This window comes from Equus asinus, chromosome 6, assembly GCF_041296235.1.
Source record: "Equus asinus isolate D_3611 breed Donkey chromosome 6, EquAss-T2T_v2, whole genome shotgun sequence".
Taxonomy (NCBI): Eukaryota; Metazoa; Chordata; class Mammalia; order Perissodactyla; family Equidae; genus Equus; species Equus asinus.
In genome coordinates, this window is record NC_091795.1 from 27,870,946 (window position 1) to 27,890,793 (window position 19,848).

General features: G+C 39.9%; 1 gene segment (V, D, J or C); it reads right to left on the reverse strand.

Annotated features, from left to right (window-relative positions):
• Positions 1 to 1,138: 1,138 nt before the first annotated feature.
• LOC106838569 (immunoglobulin kappa variable 4-1-like) lies at positions 1,139 to 19,584 on the reverse strand. The segment is given in 6 exon segments: positions 1,139 to 8,231; positions 8,438 to 14,888; positions 15,683 to 15,829; positions 16,129 to 16,268; positions 18,751 to 19,227; positions 19,435 to 19,584. Coding segments are annotated over 2 exon segments (468 nt in total).
• Positions 19,585 to 19,848: the final 264 nt, after the last annotated feature.

Genomic DNA, 19,848 nt, shown 5'->3' on the forward strand with positions numbered 1-19,848 from the left:
TGTAAGCACTCATGCAAGGTGAGGGTCAGGGACAGCATCAGGGACTGGACCTGACTGTGAGTGCATGATCAGCTAGTAGTATGTGGGCTGTTGGAATACACTTATGTTGCTGCAGATACTAGGTGAAGGTGCGTGTACAGTGGTGAAGGTGGTGGCATGAGTCAGTGGCACACTGGTGCACACCTGCAGGGAGTAGCTGTGGGTATGCTCAGGGAGGTAGAGACTGGTGATGTGAGTCAGGGTGAACAATGCGTAAATGAATGGCAACAGAGGCTGCCTGTAGGCACACATGGCAGTGCAGCCTAGTGACAGGAGTAGGGGCTGTCTCCAAGCACTAAAGCAGCTGCGGAGGCCTGGGCTGTTGATGTACACTGGTGCAAAAGCAGAAAGCCACAGTGGCACACAGATCATTGGAGACAGGCTGGAATCATGCACACATGCAGCCACAAAAGATGGGGGCTAGCTGCTGGTGTGAATCCCAGGGCCTGGAGCATCTACAGCAGCACAAGCTAGAGTGTCTCCACCACGGGGTTGGGGACGCAAAGGAGGACTCATCAGACAGAGCCTGCAAATACAAAAACCTAGGAGGCCTTCAGTGACAAAAGCTGCAGAGGGTCTGCAGGAGCTGCGCTGCCCATGGTTTGCCTCAATGGTGAAAGCTCCTGAGGACCTTTCTGGAGCAGTCTGCTAGAGTCTGTGATGGGATCCTCAGAGATGAAAGCTGTGGGGGTACAGCATCCACAAGGACTATTGAGGTCCTCAGCAGCAAAGGCTGCTAGAGTCCTCGGCAGTGCAGAGGAACTATGGTGGCTCCCACCAAGTGGCTGATACTGGTGTTGCTGCCGTCTTCCTTGCTCCTAGTCATCTCTAGACCTCTCAGCTGTGCCAGTCTCTAGGTAGCAAAATTGAAGCAGGACTTCCATGCAGTGCTGTGAAAGGCTGGGAAAGCAGATCACTTACCCTCTTCTTTTCCCAGCCAGGGGAACTCTCTTGGGTTGGGCACTTCCCTCTTGGTGCTGAGCAGTGCCAACCTGGGGGATGGGTTGATGCAGGCAAAGTGAAATTGTTCTTCTACGCTTTTTGTGCAGTTATTCTCAGCAAAATAGAAAGGTTTTTTTGCTCCACTGTGCAGCTGAATCTTATTAAGTGGTCTCCTGAGCTCTCCCTGAGCTATTTTTATTCATGAATACTGTCTAATTGTGTTCTTTGCTGGGGGAAGAAGGCTGGGGTCTTCTACTCTGCCAAAATGATGACATCACTCCCATGTATTTGTAACCACTTTAATAACTTTCATTAGTGTTTTGTAGTTTTCAGTGTACAGATCTTTCTTCCCTTTGGTTAAATTTATTCCACAGCATTCTTTTTTTGGGGGGGGTGGTGCTATTGAAAATGAGACATCCACAAATCAATCAATATGATAGATGACAATAACAAAATGAAGGTTAAAAAACATATGATCGTCTCAATAGTTGTAGAAAAAGCACTTGACAAAATTCAACACCCTTTCATGATAAAAACTCTCAACAAAGTTGGTATAGAGGGAACGTACCTCCACATAGTAATAGCCATATATAACAAGACCACAGCTAACATCATATTCAATGGTGAAGAGCTGAGAGCTCTTGCTCTAAGATCAGGAACCAGAGGAGGATACCCACTCTCACTACTTTTATTCAACATAGGCCTGGAAAGTCCTAGCCAGAGAAATTAGTCAAGAAAAATAAGTAAAAGTTATCTAAATCAGAAAGGAAGAAGTGAAACTGTCACTCTTTGCAAATGTCGTGATATTATATACACAAAACCCTAAAGACCCACCAAAAAACTTATTTTTTAGAATCAAAAAATAAATTCTGGAAAGTTATTGGAACAAAATCAATATACAAAAATCTTTTTCATGTCTGTACATTAAAGACAAACTATCAGAAAGAGATATTAAGAAAACAGTCTCACATAAAGAGATGTTTGATCGAATAGAATCAAACATCTAGGAATAAATTTAATCAGGGGGTGAAAAACCTGTATACTGAAAACTATAAGAGATTACTAAAAGATATTCGAGGGTGAAGAGCAGAAAGCTTTTGCTCTAAGATCAGGAACCAGAGGAGGATACCCACTCTCACTACTTTTATTCAACATAGGACTGGAAAGTCCTAGCCAGAGCAATTAGTCAAGAACAATAAGTAAAAGTCATCTAAATCGGAAAGGAAGAAGTGAAACTGTCACTATTTGCAAATGTAATGATATTATATACACAAAACCCTAAAGACCCACCAAAAAACTTATTTTTTAGGATCAATAAATAAATTCAGGAAAGTTATTGGAACAAAATCAATACACAAAAATCTTGTTCATTTCTGTACACTAAAAACAAACTGTCAGAAAGAGACATTAAGAAAACAATCCCATATAAAGAGATATCATTCAAAATATCCTAATTGATGAGCTTTGGGTTCAAAATATACAGAAGAAACAGAGAGCAATGGACAACCCATTTCCTAACTGCATCCTTGCATTTCCTAAAAGCACACTGACCTCACTGTTGAGGAATTACGTCTTTCTGATTGGATACAGTCAGGTGAGGATGTCATGGGGCCCACCCTTTTTTAGCCAAGGGTGAGCACCTGACCCAAGTGAGGTAAACAAACCTCCCTGCTTGCAGCCTGAATCTTAAGGGAAAGAACACAGAGACTGAAAGTACTTCATTCCATCTAATAACAGCCTGCACAGAGTGTTCCTGCAATAAAGAATATTTGGGGGAGAAAATGAACATAAATTAGAGGCTCAGAGGCACTGCTTTCCAGCAATGCTGTTGGCGCCGGGTGAGATTTGACCTTCTCCACCTTCTCCACCACCACCCCCAGAGCCTCTCTCAGCTGCTACTGATCCATGAGTCCCAAGGGACACACCTCTCCTTAAGTCCCAAGGCCCACCATCACCTGTCCTTAGGAAAATAGGCAGTCACAATACCCACTGCCTTGCTTCCGTGGTTCCTGAAATATAATCACAAAAATAAATCAATCTGATATAAATGCATTTCCCACACTCAGGGCTCTCCAGTCTTATAATTGACCATCTTGTTATATGCCACATGTCATATAAGTTCTGTCCCTAGACGTGCTCTTTCCTCATTTTTCTGATATTACATATTGCGTCTCCTTCAGTGAGCAGTTGCCTATGTCTTCATCTATTGCATTAGTTGTTCCAATCATTTTATGTATTTGTTTTAGAAACAGCTTGCATTAACAGCATATGGCTGGATTGGTGTGTATTATTTACTCTTCTTTGTCTTTTGACTGAATTTTTTTTTAAGGAAGATTGGCCCTGAGCTAACATCTGTGCCCATCTTCCTTTATCTTATGTGGGACACCTGCCACAGCATGGCCTGACAGGCAGTGCATAGGTCCCCCCAGGGGATCCAAACTGGAGGACCTGGGTCACTGAAGTGGAGTGTGTGAACTTAACCGCTGCGCCACTGGGCTGGCCCCCTCAATTGTCAAATTTTTGTCATTTATATTGCCAAGGTATAAATTTGTCAGAAAATTAAAATAAATTTCTCATGCATATATATTGTGAGCTTGTAACAAAGATTCATTTTACTTGTTAATGACAGGACCAGGTGGTAAATCTGGTTCAAAGAAGAATATATAACTACACACACACACACATGCGAATAAGTCAATAATATTAATAAATAAGATGCAAAGCTGGTTAATGTCCTACAGAGCAATAAAACCATAAGCAGTAGAGTTATCTTCTGAGGCAAAAATCACTTAGCATTTCCATGATGTCAGTTTTCTCTAGGTTTACATCTAACTTTTTCAAATCTACTTTTTAATCAGTAGTAAATAGAAGTCAAACAAATGGTTTTTCTCTAGCAAATCAAATGGCCTTGAAAATACATACAGCATTTAAGAAAACATTATTCACGACACTTTTCAAGAACAGTAAGGCAGGCTTATTCAAGACCATCAACATAGGTGTAGGGTCTACTGCAATTGGGTTGTACAGTGGAAGAGGGAGGTTGGGTTCATCCCCAAATACAATAAGAAAAATGAGAATTTGTAGCCAAGGAGCAGGTAGGGGTCAGTGGATAGAAAATAGCTAAGAGGAAACATCAGGGGTCAGGGGTGATTCTGGCTAAACCAACCTGACAAGATGCTTGCTGAAGGCAGGCCAGGATGATCAGACATCACCTGGGGGATGGTGGAGAATGAGCAACCCAATCAGATATCAAGGAGGGAGCGTTCTGGTTAAACTCACTTAGCAAGATTCTTGCTAAAATTGGAAAATGCAAAGATACAAAAGCTCAAAAGTCAGGGCCTAGTTGAGAAAAATGTCTGAAAAGTAGTGGAGGAAAATTTGCAAATTTGATGAGCATCGTAAGTTTATAGCTTTAAGAAGTGCAGCACACTCCAACGAGATATACTCAAAAAACTCCACATCTGTTCATGTCATAACCAAACTGCTGAAGAACAAAGAAAAAAATCTTGAAAGGAGACATAAGGGGGAAAATGATGTATAGAGAGAAACACAACAATTCAAACATATGCAGACTTCTCATCAAAATCTATGAAAAACAGGAGACAATTGAATAATAGAGTCAAAGTAGAAAACAGAATAAATACCAAACCAAAATTCTATACATCTAGTGAAAATATACTTTGGGAATTATGGGAAATGAAGACATACTGTGATGAAAGGAAATCAAGAGAATTTATTTCTAACATACCTAGTTAATGGAAATGCGAAATAAAGTTCTGCAATCTGAAGAGAAATAGCACTACAGGAAACTTGAAACTTCAGGAATGAACAAAAATGCAACAGAAGTGATAAATATCTGAGTAAATATAATAGACTCTTTCTCTCCTCCTAAGTTCTTTAAAATGTGTATGATTGATTGTCGAAAGCAAATAATACAACAATGTCTGGTGGAGATTAGAATGCATGTGATGGTACAGTATGTAAAGTAGAAAACTAAAGACACCTGTGTTTCACCACAGCTCCTACATTTCTCTTGAGGTGATAAAATATTAGCTCCAAGTAGACTGGAAATATTTACACGTATCTTGCGGACAACAGAGCAGACCAAAGCACTGTTGGCTAGTCTACAAGAATCCATCAGGGACAGAATATCAAATACAGTCATGCACCACATAATGTCATTTTGGTCAGTGGCAGACCACATATGCGATGGTGGTCCCAAAAGATTAGTACCACATAGCCACGATGTGTAATAGGCTACACCGTCTAGGTTTGTGTGAGTATGCTCTATGGTGTTCACACAGTGAAGATATTGCCTAACGCCACATTTCTCAGAATGTATCCCCGTCATTAAGCAACACATGACCCTACTTCATCACCATCTGAGAGTAGGAGAAATTAACTGTCCCAAAATGAAAGGGAAAAGACCCAGGGCAAGTGAGACGGGTGGCTGCCTGTAATGCAACGTACTGTGTTGATAATAAAACTTTTTAGAAAATTAAAAGTCTGAGGAAAATGCTAAACTGGACAAGACACTAAGGCGATTGATATAAACCAGGATTGTTTCAGACAAGATTACTCTACAAATGAATGAACTCAATCACAAAAAGTAACCTGCAAAGAGTCGCATAATCAAAGAGGATGCTCAGTGTTTCTCAGATAAGCTGCATATCAAAATCAGCTGGGAAATTTGCTAACAACGTGAATCTTGAGCCACAATCCAGTCAAACTGGTCATGATTCTCAGAATTTGGGTTTGGGAATCTGTATTTTATCAAGATCCCCAGACTTTTCTTTGGTAGTCTATCTGTGCCAGAAAGGTGAATGGGTATTTAGGCACCACTGGTACATCATCCAAGCAGCTCCAGTGACAGTGTGGATTACAATAAAGTATACTTCACATGGTTTTTGTGAGTATTAAATGAGAAGTGTAAAGCATGTCATAAATGATGTGATCATTATTATCCAAATATCAAAGTAATGACAACCCAGCTAATGACTAAAAAATGCCTATTAAATCTGAAAATTATTCAAGATTCATGGCTGACTTTCAATGTGAGGTGGGTTGAAAGTCAAGACTGTGCAAAGTATTCAAGAGAAGAGCAGACAAAGAAATGGAAGCAACAAATGTTAAACTTCCAGCTTCCGAGTTAAATCGGTAGCTGGAAGATTCATGAGGTTTGAGAGTATATTTCTTAGTGTGATAAAAATTGAAGATGGTAATAAACATGGAAGAAAGAGCCACTCGTGAAAGATGACAATGATGATGGTGCCCAAGTGTTTTCTATGTACCAGGCATTCATTAAAAAGAGAGACAATTGGGCTGGCCCCGTGGCCGAGCGGTTGAGTTCGCGCGCTCCGCTGCGGGTAGCCCAGTGTTTCGTTGGTTTGAATCCTGGGCGCGGACATGGCACTGCTCATCGAACCACGCTGGGGCAGCGTCCCATATGCCACAACTAGAAGAACCCACAGCAAAGAATATACAACTATGTACTGGGGGGCTTTGGGGAGAAAAAGGAAAAAAAGAAAATCATTAAAAAAAAAGAGATACAATTATTATATCCATTTTACGTGTAAGAAAATCTTGTCACTGAGGAGTTAAGTAACTTACTCAAGGTCACTTGGACATGAAACATCAGAGCTGAGAGAAAAAATATGATACCTGAAGAATTAAGATCATGGGGCAATCTGTACCCAATGATGCATAGGATTACAGAATTAGAGAATTGTTTTTAAAAGAACAAATATGACTCATGGAATCATTTTCCTTTTTTTTCACGTTCTTTTGCTTTCAAACTAAAAGCAGTACTAAGCAAAGAAACTGAGGTAGGACTACAAAAAGCACAATCAGAAGTCATTAAGCAAAAGGCCGGCATGGCAAAAAAGGGTCGAAAGGGAGGGACGACGAGAGGCAGATCTGGGTCAGTGGTGGACGTTTTGAAGCTGAAGCTCCAAGATTTCTATAATAGCAAGGAAAAGAGGAAAGAAAGGAGCCTGAGAAGGAATTAAATAGGGAAATTTTGAGGCAAGAAGTCACTGGGAAGTGATTCATCAGGGTATAATGATTCATCAGGGCATAAGTCTCATTGGATCTTATAAACCAGTGAGTTGAGCTGGAGCCTGACTGGGTTCAGCCCTGTGCTTCTAACTGAATAAAATATGCTGACAAAGTTCCTGACGACATAAGAGAAGAGTCCAAAAGAGGCTGTAGGAAGACAAGATAATGGCCCCCAAGGCTGTCCAGTTCCTAAACTCTAGAACCTGGTAGTATATTACCTCATAGGGTGGCAAAAGGAACTTTGAAGATGTGATTAAGGGTAAAGATTTTGAGATGAGGAGATTCTCCTGGATTATCTGGGTGGACCCAATCTAATTATATAAATCCTTAAAAGCAGAGAATCTCTTCTGGCTGAGATCAGGGAAAGACAGGACTATAGATGGAGGGTCAGAAAGATGCAATGTTGTTGGCTTTAAACATGGAGGAAGGGGGCCACTCGTTAAGGAATTTGAGAGGCCTCTAGGAACAGGAAAAGGCGAGAAAACAGATTCTCTCCTAGAGCTTCTAGAAGAGAAAGCAGCCTTGCCAATGGCTTAGTCCAGTGAGACCCTTTTTGGTCTTTTGACCACCAGAACTGTGAACTGATATGTTTCTAACGTTTAAGCCACTAAGTTTATGGTAATTTGTTACAGCAGCTATAGAAAACTAACACCGAGGTCTTAACGGCATTTTCCAGTAGGGACCTTCCACAACAGGGTGTCAAAGAGACTCAGTTACCTCCTGAGCCCTGCAAACCATCCCATAAGTGAGTCAGGACACACAGCTTCTCTGGCAGACAGAGAAAGTGCACAAGTCCAGGGCTGCAAGGGGAGGAAGCAGCTGGTGCTTTAGATACTGGCTGACAAGCTAACAAGCAGACCTGAGGAAGTTTGTGTCCAAGGCTGAAGCACTGTGAGAGGAAAGCTATAACAATGCTGACAGTAAAACTTGGCTACATCTTCAGCCTACAGGCTGCTGGTGGTGAGAGTGAAATCAGTTGCAGATCCACTGCCACTGAGTCAGTCAGGGACCCCAGTTGCCAGGGTGGATGCTGAGGAGCTAAGCAGCTTAGGATTCTGTCCTGGTTTCTTCTGGTAGCAGGCTAAGCAGTTGCTAATGCTCTGGCTGGACTCAACAGTTGATGGTGAATCTCTCTCTTTCAGAAACAGCCAAGAACTGGGAAACCTGGATCATCATGATGTCCCCACAGGCACCTGCAATCAGGAATGAAGAGTAACCATACATACATCTATTATGTCAAGAAATTTTAAAACATTTTTTACAATGTTACATGCCACACAGATCCTATTATACCTAATAACTCTTGGAAATAACTCTTATTTCACTCTGCATCTAAAATCATTTTCTAATCAACCAAAATATTAATCTGGATAGACTGAGGTACTTTTAAATCTCTCACCTGAAATGCAGAGCAGCAAAAACTTGAGGAGCTTGGCCTGTGATATCATCATTCTGCCGTTGCACTGTCTGATGCAGCTCAGTGCACATTTTGGAGAGAAATAACACATTTGCAAATCTCTCGGCAACAAGACAGGGCCCAGAGGAGAACATGCAAATAAACAGTGATTATGAAAGTAAATCATAGCAGTGGTTGTGGAAGTATGTAATTTAAAGAAAGAGTCAAAAATAGCATCAGAAAATGTGACTGTTTGACTATGAAAGACATACACATAAATTTAGAAATTGCAATTTCCGGTATGTATTCAGAAACCTGTTGAAATATAAAACATTTTTCAAAATCAGTAGCATTCTCTTACACAAGCTGCAACCAACACAAGACAACCTAACAAAGAGCCTCTCTGTTAAATACACACACACACATCGTGTGTGTGTGTGTGTGTGTGTCCTTAAAAGCATTCAAGCTCTGAAAAGATAGACAATGGGAAATGTTGGATTTTCTGTAACCAAAATATATTTTATTACTACAGTTGCTTTGTCCTGAAGGCATCTAAGTATACTACAAACCCCTGAGCTTGGGTGCCAGGGCTATGCAAAGGCCACAGAGGCTGAAGTGGAGGCCCAGAGACCAGCCAGGTGAGAAACTCTGAGGGAGATCAATCCTACATTAGGCTGGAGCCCCTCAGGATCTCTCAGGATAAGAGTAAACCAAATCTGGATGGAACTCTCCTCTCTGCTCAACTTCTGGGAACTAACTGCAGGGACAACTGCTTAGATTTGTTGCAGAACTGGAGACGAAAGAGGAAATCAAGAAGAAAAAAAACCCTTCCCTAGGAAGTTGTAGATCAGTCCCCACATGGAATCACATCCCAAGCATGCATGGCCTAAGTGAGTCTGGAACTTTCTAACTTTCAACTTGATTTAGCCTGTCCTACTAGTAGAGCCCCCAAGCACCAGGAATAAACAAAAAGAAAACATCTCTTGAGGAGGACATATCCGTTCTAAACTCTCAGGAGACCTCATAAATAATTTCTGAAGGGCCAACATGAGCAAGATGTCAGAGATTTCCTGATATACAAGGAAACAAGACTACCTGTATGTGAACAACACAAGTAACAGCAGAAACACAGAAAGCAGATACCCAAGTCCCCCTGGGATTTCACACTTTGAAATTAACACAGTTTATTTTTTTAAAAATGAACAACAAACATGGACATATCAAGATGGGAAAAGGAAACTAAAATGGCTATATTACAATCTTTAATTAGAACCAAAATAAAACGCAGAACAGCCAATACAGTATTGAAGAAGAACAAAGTCAACGGACTGGAACTACCTGACTTCAAGACTTACTATAAAGTTACAGCAATTGAGACAGCTTGGCACTGGTGAAAGAGGAGACGAATATAGATCAATTAAACACAACAGAGAGCCCAGAAATAGACCTATACACTAATACAGTCAACTGATCTTTGACAGGGCGAAAGAGGCAATTCAATGGGGAACAGTTCTTTCAGTAAATGGTGCTGGAACAATGGGACATCATGTTCAAAAAAAAAAGAATCCAAACACAGACCTTACACTTTTCACAAAAATTAGCTCAAAATGGATCATAGACCTAAATGTAAATTAAAACTTTAAAACTTCTGGAAGACAATACAGGAGGAAATTTAAGTGACCTTGAGTTTAGTGATGACTTCTCAGATACAACACCAAAAACACAATCCATGAAAGAAAAAATGTATAAGTGGGACTTCATTAAAATTAAACTTCTGCCCTGTGACAGATCCTGTTAAGAGAATGAGAACCGAGCCACAGAATGAAAGAAAATATTTTCAAAACACATGTCTAATAAAAAAGTTGTATCCAAAATTTACAAAGAATTCTAAAATTCAACAATAAGAAAACCAACAACTCAATTAAAGTGGCAAAATATCTGAATGGACATCTCAGCAAAGAATATATAGAGGTGGCAAATAAGCATATGAAAACATGCTCCACATTAGGGTCATTAGGGAATTGCAAATTAAAACAATGACATACCACTACACACCTATTAGAATGACCAAAATCCAAAACTCTGACAATAACAAATGCTAATAAGGATGTGGAACAACAGGAACACTTATCTCTTACATGTGGAATCTAAAAAAGCTGAAGTCATAGAAACAGAGACTAGAACATTGGTCACTAGGGACTGGGGGTGGGGGAAATGCGGAGATGCTGGACAAAGAGTAGACACTTTCACTTATAAGATGAATAAGTCCTGGGGATCTAATGTGTAGCTTGATGATTATAGTTTATAGTACTGGGTTATATACTTGAAAGTTGCTAAGAGAGTAGATCTTAAATACTCTCACCAAAAAAATCATGGTAATTAAGTGATGTGACAGAGGTGTTAGCTAACACTATGGTAGTAATCCTTTTGCAAGCTTTGGTGTATCAGATCAACATGCTGAACACCTTAAACTTACACAATGTTATTTCTCAACTATATCTTAAGAAAGCGGGGGAGAATATGCTGGTCACAAAAGATTATATAGAAATATACAATATGATTTTCATTTCCATAATACATAGGGATGTTGAATATCTTTTAAAACTGCCTGTTGGCCATCTGTATATCTTGTTTGGAAAAATGTCTGTTCAGATCTTCTGCCCATTTTTTAATCAGATTTTTTGTTATTTTGTTGATGAATTGTATGGAATTTATATAATTGGGATATTAACCCCTTATCCAAAATATGAGTTTCAAATATTTTCCCCCAGTTGGTGAGTTATCTTTTCATTTTGTTGATAGTTTCCTTTGTTGTGCAGAAGATTTTTAGTTTGATGTAGTCCCATTTGTTTATTTTTTCTTTTGTTTCCCTTGCCCGAGAAGACATGATATTCAAAAAGACACCGCTAAGACTGATGTCAATGTTTTCTTCCAGGAGTTTTATGGTTTCAGGTCTTCCATTCAAGTCTTTAATCCGCTTTGAGTTGATTTCTGTGTGTGGTGTAAGATAATGGTCTACTTTCATTCTTTTGCATATGGCTGTCCAGTTTTCCCAGTACCATTTACTGAAGAGACTTTTCTTTCTCCATCGTATGTTCATGGCTCCTTTGTCAAAAATTAGCTGTTCATAGATGTGGAGGTTTATTTCTGGAGTCTCAGTTCTGTTCCATTGATCTGTGTGTCTGTTTTTCTGCCAGTACTATGCTGTTTTGATTACTATAGCGTTGTAGTATATTTTGAAATCAGGGAGTGTGATACCTCCAGCTTTATTCTTTTTTCCCAGAATTGCTTTGGCTATTCAGAGTCTTTTTGCTCTATTTATATAAAGAGCCATAACAAACAAAGCTTTATGGTTTAGAGATCCAGAATGTAAAATCCAGAAAGTGATTACTAGAAATGTCAGAGATAGCATTTAATTTTGAGGAGAAGTAAAGGTTATGATTAGTAAAGGATACATTGGGTTTCAGGGAAGGGAGAGACCAGAAATATGCTACATATGACAATATCTTGAGGAGCACTAGAATATTATTCAACAAATAATGTTCATATGTGTGTGTTGTCTACTTTTTGTTGTTATATTTTAAAATAAAATTTCTTATAATTTCACAATTTTATTGATAAAAATTATATCCACAAAGTGCCTGGCACAGTACTTGACATAGAGTATTTGGTCAATTAAGATTTGTTGAATAAGTGAATGAATAAAAAGAAAATGAGAGGGCCAGCCCTGTGGCTGAGTGGCTTCAGTTCCACATACTTGGCTTTGGTGGCCCAGGATTTTGGGTTCAGATCACAGGTGCGGACCTACTCTACTCATCAGCCATGCTGTGGGGGCATCCCACATACAAAGTGGAGGAAGATTGAGATGGATGTTAGCTCAAGGCTAATCTTGCTCAAGCAAAAAAAAAAAAAAAATACAAGAGGAGGATTGGGAATGGATGTTTGCTCATGGAAAATCTTCCTCACACACAAACACAAAAAAGAAAATGAATAACAGAAACTAATTGTATTAAGTTCATATGACTGGGTAGAAGGAGTACATCTTGCAACAACTGATATCTCCAATTCAGACTTGTCTTCCAATCTCTTAAATTTCTTCTTGGATGTTTCAAAGGCACCTCAAACTCAATATCTTTACAATATAAATATAACTCATTATCTTTCTCCTCCCAACACCCAATCCTGCCAAATCCCATCCGAAGAAAGGACACACCGTACATCTTGTTGTGTAAACCAGAAACACTGCACACATCTTTGACACTGCTCTTTGCCTCAACCCTCATAGCAAACTTTACAACCTAAATATGCCCAAATCCATCAGTTCTTTCCATCTTCACAGTCATGGCCTTAGACCAAGACATTAGCATCTGTCTTCTAGATTCCTAAAGCAACTTCCTAACTCCTGTTCTTGCATCTATTCTCGTTTCTCTCCAAAATGTTCTACACTGAAACAAGAATGACCTTTTTTAAAGGCAAATTTCATCATGTCATCTATCTGATTAAAAGGCTTCAAAATATTTCTATTTTGTATAGGATAAACAAAAAAGACACTTAGAATGCCCTTCCTAATGGCCTCATTTATACATTTCTTACCTCAAATTCTGCATTGTGGTAACATTCCTTAATCAATGTGTATATCCCTACCACTGACACTCCTGAGAGTGTGGCTCTTGTCTTTCATCGGTCACCATCACTATTATAACATCAATACTCAGAAAAATACATGGTATATGGTGGGTTCTCAGTTAGCATTTGTCTAATAAATGTAAACACAAACAAAGGAAGGAAAGCATCAATTCTGCTGAGTTTATTTACAGCTATAACATAACCCTAAGCAATATAATAATGAGACTTGTTTTGCAACCCCACAAATGATTCTAAATTTTAATAGAAGTAAAAAGGGTTAAATACAACTATAATTATTTTGTGGGGAAAAACTTTGATGAAGATCTAATGCTGTCAAATATGGAAACATTTTTATCAGTCAGGGCATTTGGTTGCGAACAACAAAAATCAACTGGGTCTTATGGAAGCAGAAAATGAAAAGACTGAACCATATTCTGTGACTTACAGATTTGATGGGAAGTTTAGGTAACATGGGACAGGAAAGACATGGGAGCTAGATGGCATAAATGCAGTCTGGGACAAATCACAGACAGAGATTTTATCTGACACCACTGACACCACAGATGGACAATGTTAGTCCTACCGGTACCACTACTGCTGTATACCAGTCATGGAAAATTGGATATTGGAGGCCTCTACTTCTGGGACGTTGGGATATAGTTCTATTTGCAAACATTTTAGACTCTGTGAGTTGAGCATTACGATAATTAGCACGGGTACGACTTCAACAAATGCTTCATCATGAATTTATTTCTGTTTCTAGCAACAGTACTAGGGATGCTAAAATATAACTATTTTCATCTTAGTTTCATCAGAGAATCTAAGACAATAGGTACCAACTGCTGCCATATTTAAACAGTAAGAGGGGCCGGCCTGGTAGTGCAATGGTGAAGTTTGCACGTTCCACTTCCGTGGCCTGGGGTTCGCCAGTTCAGTTTCCGGGTGCAGACCTACGTATCGCTTGGCAAGCCATGCTGTGGCAGGCGTCCCACATATAAAGTAGAGGAAGATGGGCATGGATGTTAGCTCAGGACCAGTCTTCCTCAGCAAAAAGAGGAGGATTGGCAGCAGATGTTAGCTCAGGGCTAATCTTCCTCAAAGGAAAAAAAGGTAGGAAAAGCACAGCTTACAAGATTTCTAAGCACAAATCTGTGCTTTATGAGCTTCACTGTCATATTCTTTGGTTCTTTACATAAGTGTCCCTCAGCCCCCACCACAACCTGGGAAGGTGATCTGAGTCACATAAATGGAGCCATTTCTGGGGGATGGAGCTTGAGCAACATCAAGCAAAAGGAGGAGCTGCAAGGTGGTGTCACCATCCCAGATCCACAGGCTCTTGCTCTACTGTGTTTCAGATGAGAAAATATTTACAAGCACAGAGATGGGGTTTTCCCACCAAAGTAATCCTCCTCTTCAGAAAGATCCACAATTGTAAAATTGGATATAAAATAAATGCTACAAGCAACACAAACCTGTCCACCTGTCACAGAAACTACATTTCATCTTGATTTTTTTCTTTTCTCCTTGCGTGGCACAGTATCTCTGGATCCGTCCCATGTGCCTCTAATTGTAGGATCCAGTGGGTACATCATGCTCACTCAGGCCGCAGAGTCTTTGCCAGTCTCCCCAGGAGAGAGTCTCCATCAGCTGCAGAGCGACGGAAAGCCTCCTCTACGTGGATGTGAAGCATTGCTTAGCTTGGTGCCAGCACAGACCTGGGCAGCCCCCCAAAGCCCTCATTTACAATGCTTCCACTCCAATTAACAGCGTGCTCACCCGGTTCAGTGGCAGTGGGTCTGGGACAGACTTCATTCTTATCATCAGCAGCCTGGAAGGTAAAGATAATTAGTTTTCCAACCTCAAGTTGTACTCTCATAATGACATGACCCCAAATATAAACCTTCCTACCAGAGCAGGTGGGATAGGTGTCCCAGCTGCTTCTCGCTTACTTGCTACTTGTACAAATAGAGGGTTACTTTGTATTGCTTGTTTGCTTTGTTTTGTTGAGGGAAAAAACGAGTTGGCATGGTTTGGTTTAAAAATCTGCAGCTGGGACTCCTTTTACTCCAAAAGAGAGCTAGTCTCCTCTCTATCTTTCCATCCACTTCCTTTAAATCTTATTTCAGCTCTAACTCTGGGTCTCAGTGCTGGGTCATGCAGTCCCGTCGAATGCTCTCTACTCAGATCCCAAACACCCTTCCCACTGCCTTTACTGCTATTCCCCAAATAGAATCTCCTCTCCAGGCAAGTTTTTAGTCACTATCCACTGAGCACCCCTATTTCTCTACTTTGTCATTTAAGGTGGGTCCAAAGAAAACATCCCAGGAATGAGAAAACGCTAGATCTATGCCTATCCTTGTGATAGAACAAATGCAAATTATACGTTTCCCAATACATTATAGCATAAAAAAAGACTCCTATTGCAAAACTGAGAAGTGAAGAATAAGTTCCTTTTATTAATGGAAAAGTTCTCAAATTTGAAAAGAACAGTAAAGTAGATTTTACGAGAGCAGAAAAAAATGTTTGGAAGCCTTGAGAGATGAAAGGCTCAGATTCCTAAAGAGCAGGATTTTCAAAACCTTGCCAATTCACAGCCCTTCTCAACCACTGAAAGCCCTATACCTTCCATCTCTTCTGAGTGCTCCCTTAGCTTGTGTGCTGTTTAGACTTCTGGTCTCCCCTGAGTACAGTGCTTCCCCTGCAGCCTTCTCAGGTACTTCATGTTGCCCCCTTCACGTGCCATTTTGAGATCTCTGCCAAACCTCCTACCTAAAGGATAAAGAATAAAAAAAACTATTATTATTGAATTCTGTGTAGGTAGACTACAGCACCCCGTGTCATTCCTTGTTGCAATCATCTACCAGCTCCAAAGTCTCTTCTCATTTCTGGGATATTTTAGTTCCTGGCTCACAGACACTCACTTCAACCCCATGCCTATCACAATTCCTGGTAATTTTAATATATGTATGTATGATCCTTCCTTTATCCTGATCTCTCAGCTCTTTAATCGATTCTCCTCCAACTGTCTCTTCTCACCCAATCTTGATCACTCACTTCCATGGTCATACCTTAGACATGTCATTAGAAAATGACTGCAACTTCTTTATCCTCAAAATGTTCAGGATTTCACCCTTGGCCACTTCTAGGAGCTCTGCAGCTCCCTCCATATAGTATGCTGTTGTCAATAATAGCTAGCCTTCATCGGGACCTGAAATCCATAGGGAAAAAAAATGTTATGTTTCAATGGAAAATTAGGCAGGTCTATACCACATCTCTCTGGGTTATCAGATTCTACCCACGTATATTGTCTTCGAGCTATTTTGCAAATCTTCATAAATTTTAAGAAACATAGATACCTGAATTCTGTGCCGTCTAGTAGAGATTTAATTGACTTTCTTACCTCCCCTTGGAAATCTACTTAGTTTGTCCCCATTTGCAATTCATTCCTTTATTCCATTTATATCCATGCTGTTTTGATTTTTCCTTTGAGCCAGTTATAATATCTTCCTATTTCCCTCATATCATGTAAGGTAAAACAAATTACTTAACACATGTTCATTATTACTATTTATCCCAGAGAGTCAAAATTTTATTGTTCTTTGAAAATTATATTTTAAGAAATCTGCTGACCTTTATGTATGACCTTTATGAAAATGTAGAAAATCTACATTTTCTCTGTCCCTCAGGCCCTGATATTCTCACTTCTCTCCATACTCATCTTAAATTCCATGATCCTTCTTTATAATGACTCCCTTACACACAGAAGCTATCCCACTTACTACATCATTCAAAATAAATCCCAAATCATAGAGAAGTCTACAAAGTCCTACTCAATGTGTCCTCTTCATTATTTCTTGGATCTTATTTCCACTACTCTCCCCCTTTCACACTGCATTTTAGCAACTTTGGCTTCCTTCTTTTTCTCCAACATGCTGCTCACATTTCTGCCCCAGAAATATGCCGTTTTCTTTAACTAGAACTCTATTGCCTGGAGATGTTTCTATGGCATATTACCTCACCACATTAAGACTTTGATTTTGTCATACCAACCCAGTCTAATCTTCTCCATGACCTTCTATAGTAAATTCATTGAACAGATGGATCACCTGTTGCTAAGGGCAATCCCTGATGCCCCCTTATCTCCATGCATTTTGCAATATAACTTTGTATTTCCTCCTATCAACAGGGAGGGGCTATTTACCCTCTCCTTCAATAGGAACAATTGCATTGATCATTAGAAAGCACCAAATGGGACGTTGTGACAGCACTAAGTCTAGGCTTGAAGATGCCTTATGTGGTTTTACTTTCTCTCTCAGTCAACTGCCATAGGGAGTTGGATTAGTCTGCCTGTTGATGAGAGACATGAGGTCTGGTCACCCAGACAGCCCCACTGATGGTCAGCCAACTATGGAAATGTGAAAGAGATGAAAGAAATATGAGCCGTTCTATATTAACTAGCACCAGTTGACCTGTCAGCTGACTTTAAAAAGACAAGCAAGCCAGCCAAGATCAATCAAGTCTGGCCCATATTAACAGAGCTAATCAGCTGATCCATAAACATAATAACAATAAAAACACTACCATTTTAAGCCACTTCATTTTGTGAGTGGTTTATTACACGACAATAGCTAACAACTACATTATCCAGGTTTAAATTTGTACTCTCTCGTACCGCCTCTAGCCTTTACCCGTTTCTTGCTTTATTCTTTTTCATATCATTTACAAAACAACAGAGTAAACATTTACTAATGCACGTGTTTCTTGTCTGGTTCCCCCAACTGGAATGAAAGCAGGTATTTTTCCTTCTGACACAGAGAAGGCACTTGAAAAACATATCTTGAATGAATGAATGACATGGATTCCTCCATATCAATACTTTAAATATATTTCTGAATATTATGAGAAGCTGTCATTCAGGTAAGAGTGTTCAGAGTACCCTGATCAGGTTTGCTGTGATCTTTCCTGAAGCTAAATGTCATTAACCCATGTATTTGAGAAGTAGGAGAAGAAATAATACTAAAATGACTGAGTTTCCCACACATAGAGCCACAATTTCCTTCAGTCACAAATTTAGACTTGGGTGCCCAATGGGATGGATTTAAAGAGAAAGTTGGCAAATTATCAGAAAAAGTAATAGAGATATTTCTATTTCTAGAGTGACAGGGATAAAGAATTAGAGAATTGCCTTTGTAAGAATGATTATACTGGAGGAAATGGAGAGAAGATAAGACGGTGGTACAAAAGGAGATAGAGTAGGAAAGTAACATCACTGACAGTGACCAGAAAAGCTTGGCTGGAAAACAGTGTCCAAGAAAGGAAGAAGCAAGAGAGGGATACTACCTTCTGTGGAAGGTTTTGAATAGGCGAGTTCAAGTCTTTATTATTGTGACAGTCCAAAAGTTAGAAGTTCGATTACAGATAAAGAAAGGAGACCAGGAGAATTAGGAATTAAAATAGAAATGTTCCAGAGTCAAAGAGGCACAGAGAAGGGAGAATTGACCCATCAGGGTAGAAAATTCACTGAACCCTTCTGCAGAGGATGAGACAAGCCTTATTGACTTCATCATTGGGACAGTCCATGGAAAACATGCAGGAACCTATGACACAAAACCTCCTGATTTCTACGGATATTTACAGCATTTTTTTTCAATAATCTCCCACAAAAAGGGATCCAGAAAGAGCAAACTCACCTAATTTTATCCAGGGCCCGACAAATTCTTCAAGGAATAAGTCAGGAGATACCACCTCTCAGGTAGATAGAGGAATGTACATGTTCACGGCTGTGTGCAGAGGAAGCAGCTGGTGCAGAAAAGACTCACTGACCCATGGTTTGGGGGAGGAGGTTTGTGTTCCAGGCTTTAGCACCGTGGGAGGAGCAGTATTAGACTGCATACAGTAATAAACTGCCACATCTTCAGCCTGGAGGCTGCTGATGGTGAGAGTGAAATCTGTCCCAGATCCACTGCCACTGAATCGGTCAGGGACCCCAGATGCTCTGCTGGATGCTCTGTAGATGAGCAGCTTAGGAGCCTGTCCTGGTTTGTGCTGGTACCAGTCCAAGCTGCTGCTAACACTCTGACTGGCCTTGCACTTCATCTCGACTCTCTGTCCTAGAGACGCTGCCAAGGAGCCTGGAGACTGGGTCATCACGATGTCTCCACAGGCACCTGCAATCACAAATGGATTGTGATGATACACACATACTTTATCATAGACACATTGAAATATGAAATCTAAAATGTGCCTTCTAATGATATTACAGGTCAGCACATAATTGGGTCTATTTTGGAAATGGTCAGTATTTCTTAAAATTAATTTTTTACCTCTAAAAAGATATTACTCCAAAAGAACTGAGGCACTTTTAAATTTCTCACCTGAGAGCCAGAGCAACACAGATATAAGGAACTGTGTCAGTGACATCATCTTGGTGTCCCTGCCTGCCTGATGCAGCTCAGCTCACACTGCAAAGGCCCCTTTTATAAAACCTGAGCAGTTGATCTGGGCCTGCGGGGACCTATGCAAAACACTCAGTGAGGATAGAAGCAAATTGTATGCTCAGTGGGTTGTGAAAGGATCTAATGCAAACGAAAAGCCAAAAATATCATCACCAAAAATGTGTATGACTATAAAACACACAAGTCAACTTAAATCTCTAAAACTACAAACTGCTAGATAATCTAATGAAGAGCTTCTAAAATTCAAAAATATTTTCAAATGATTTCTGTTTCCAGAAATGATGGGCAAGCTTCCTCATATCAACAATCCTGGTGAAAAAAATAAAACATGTT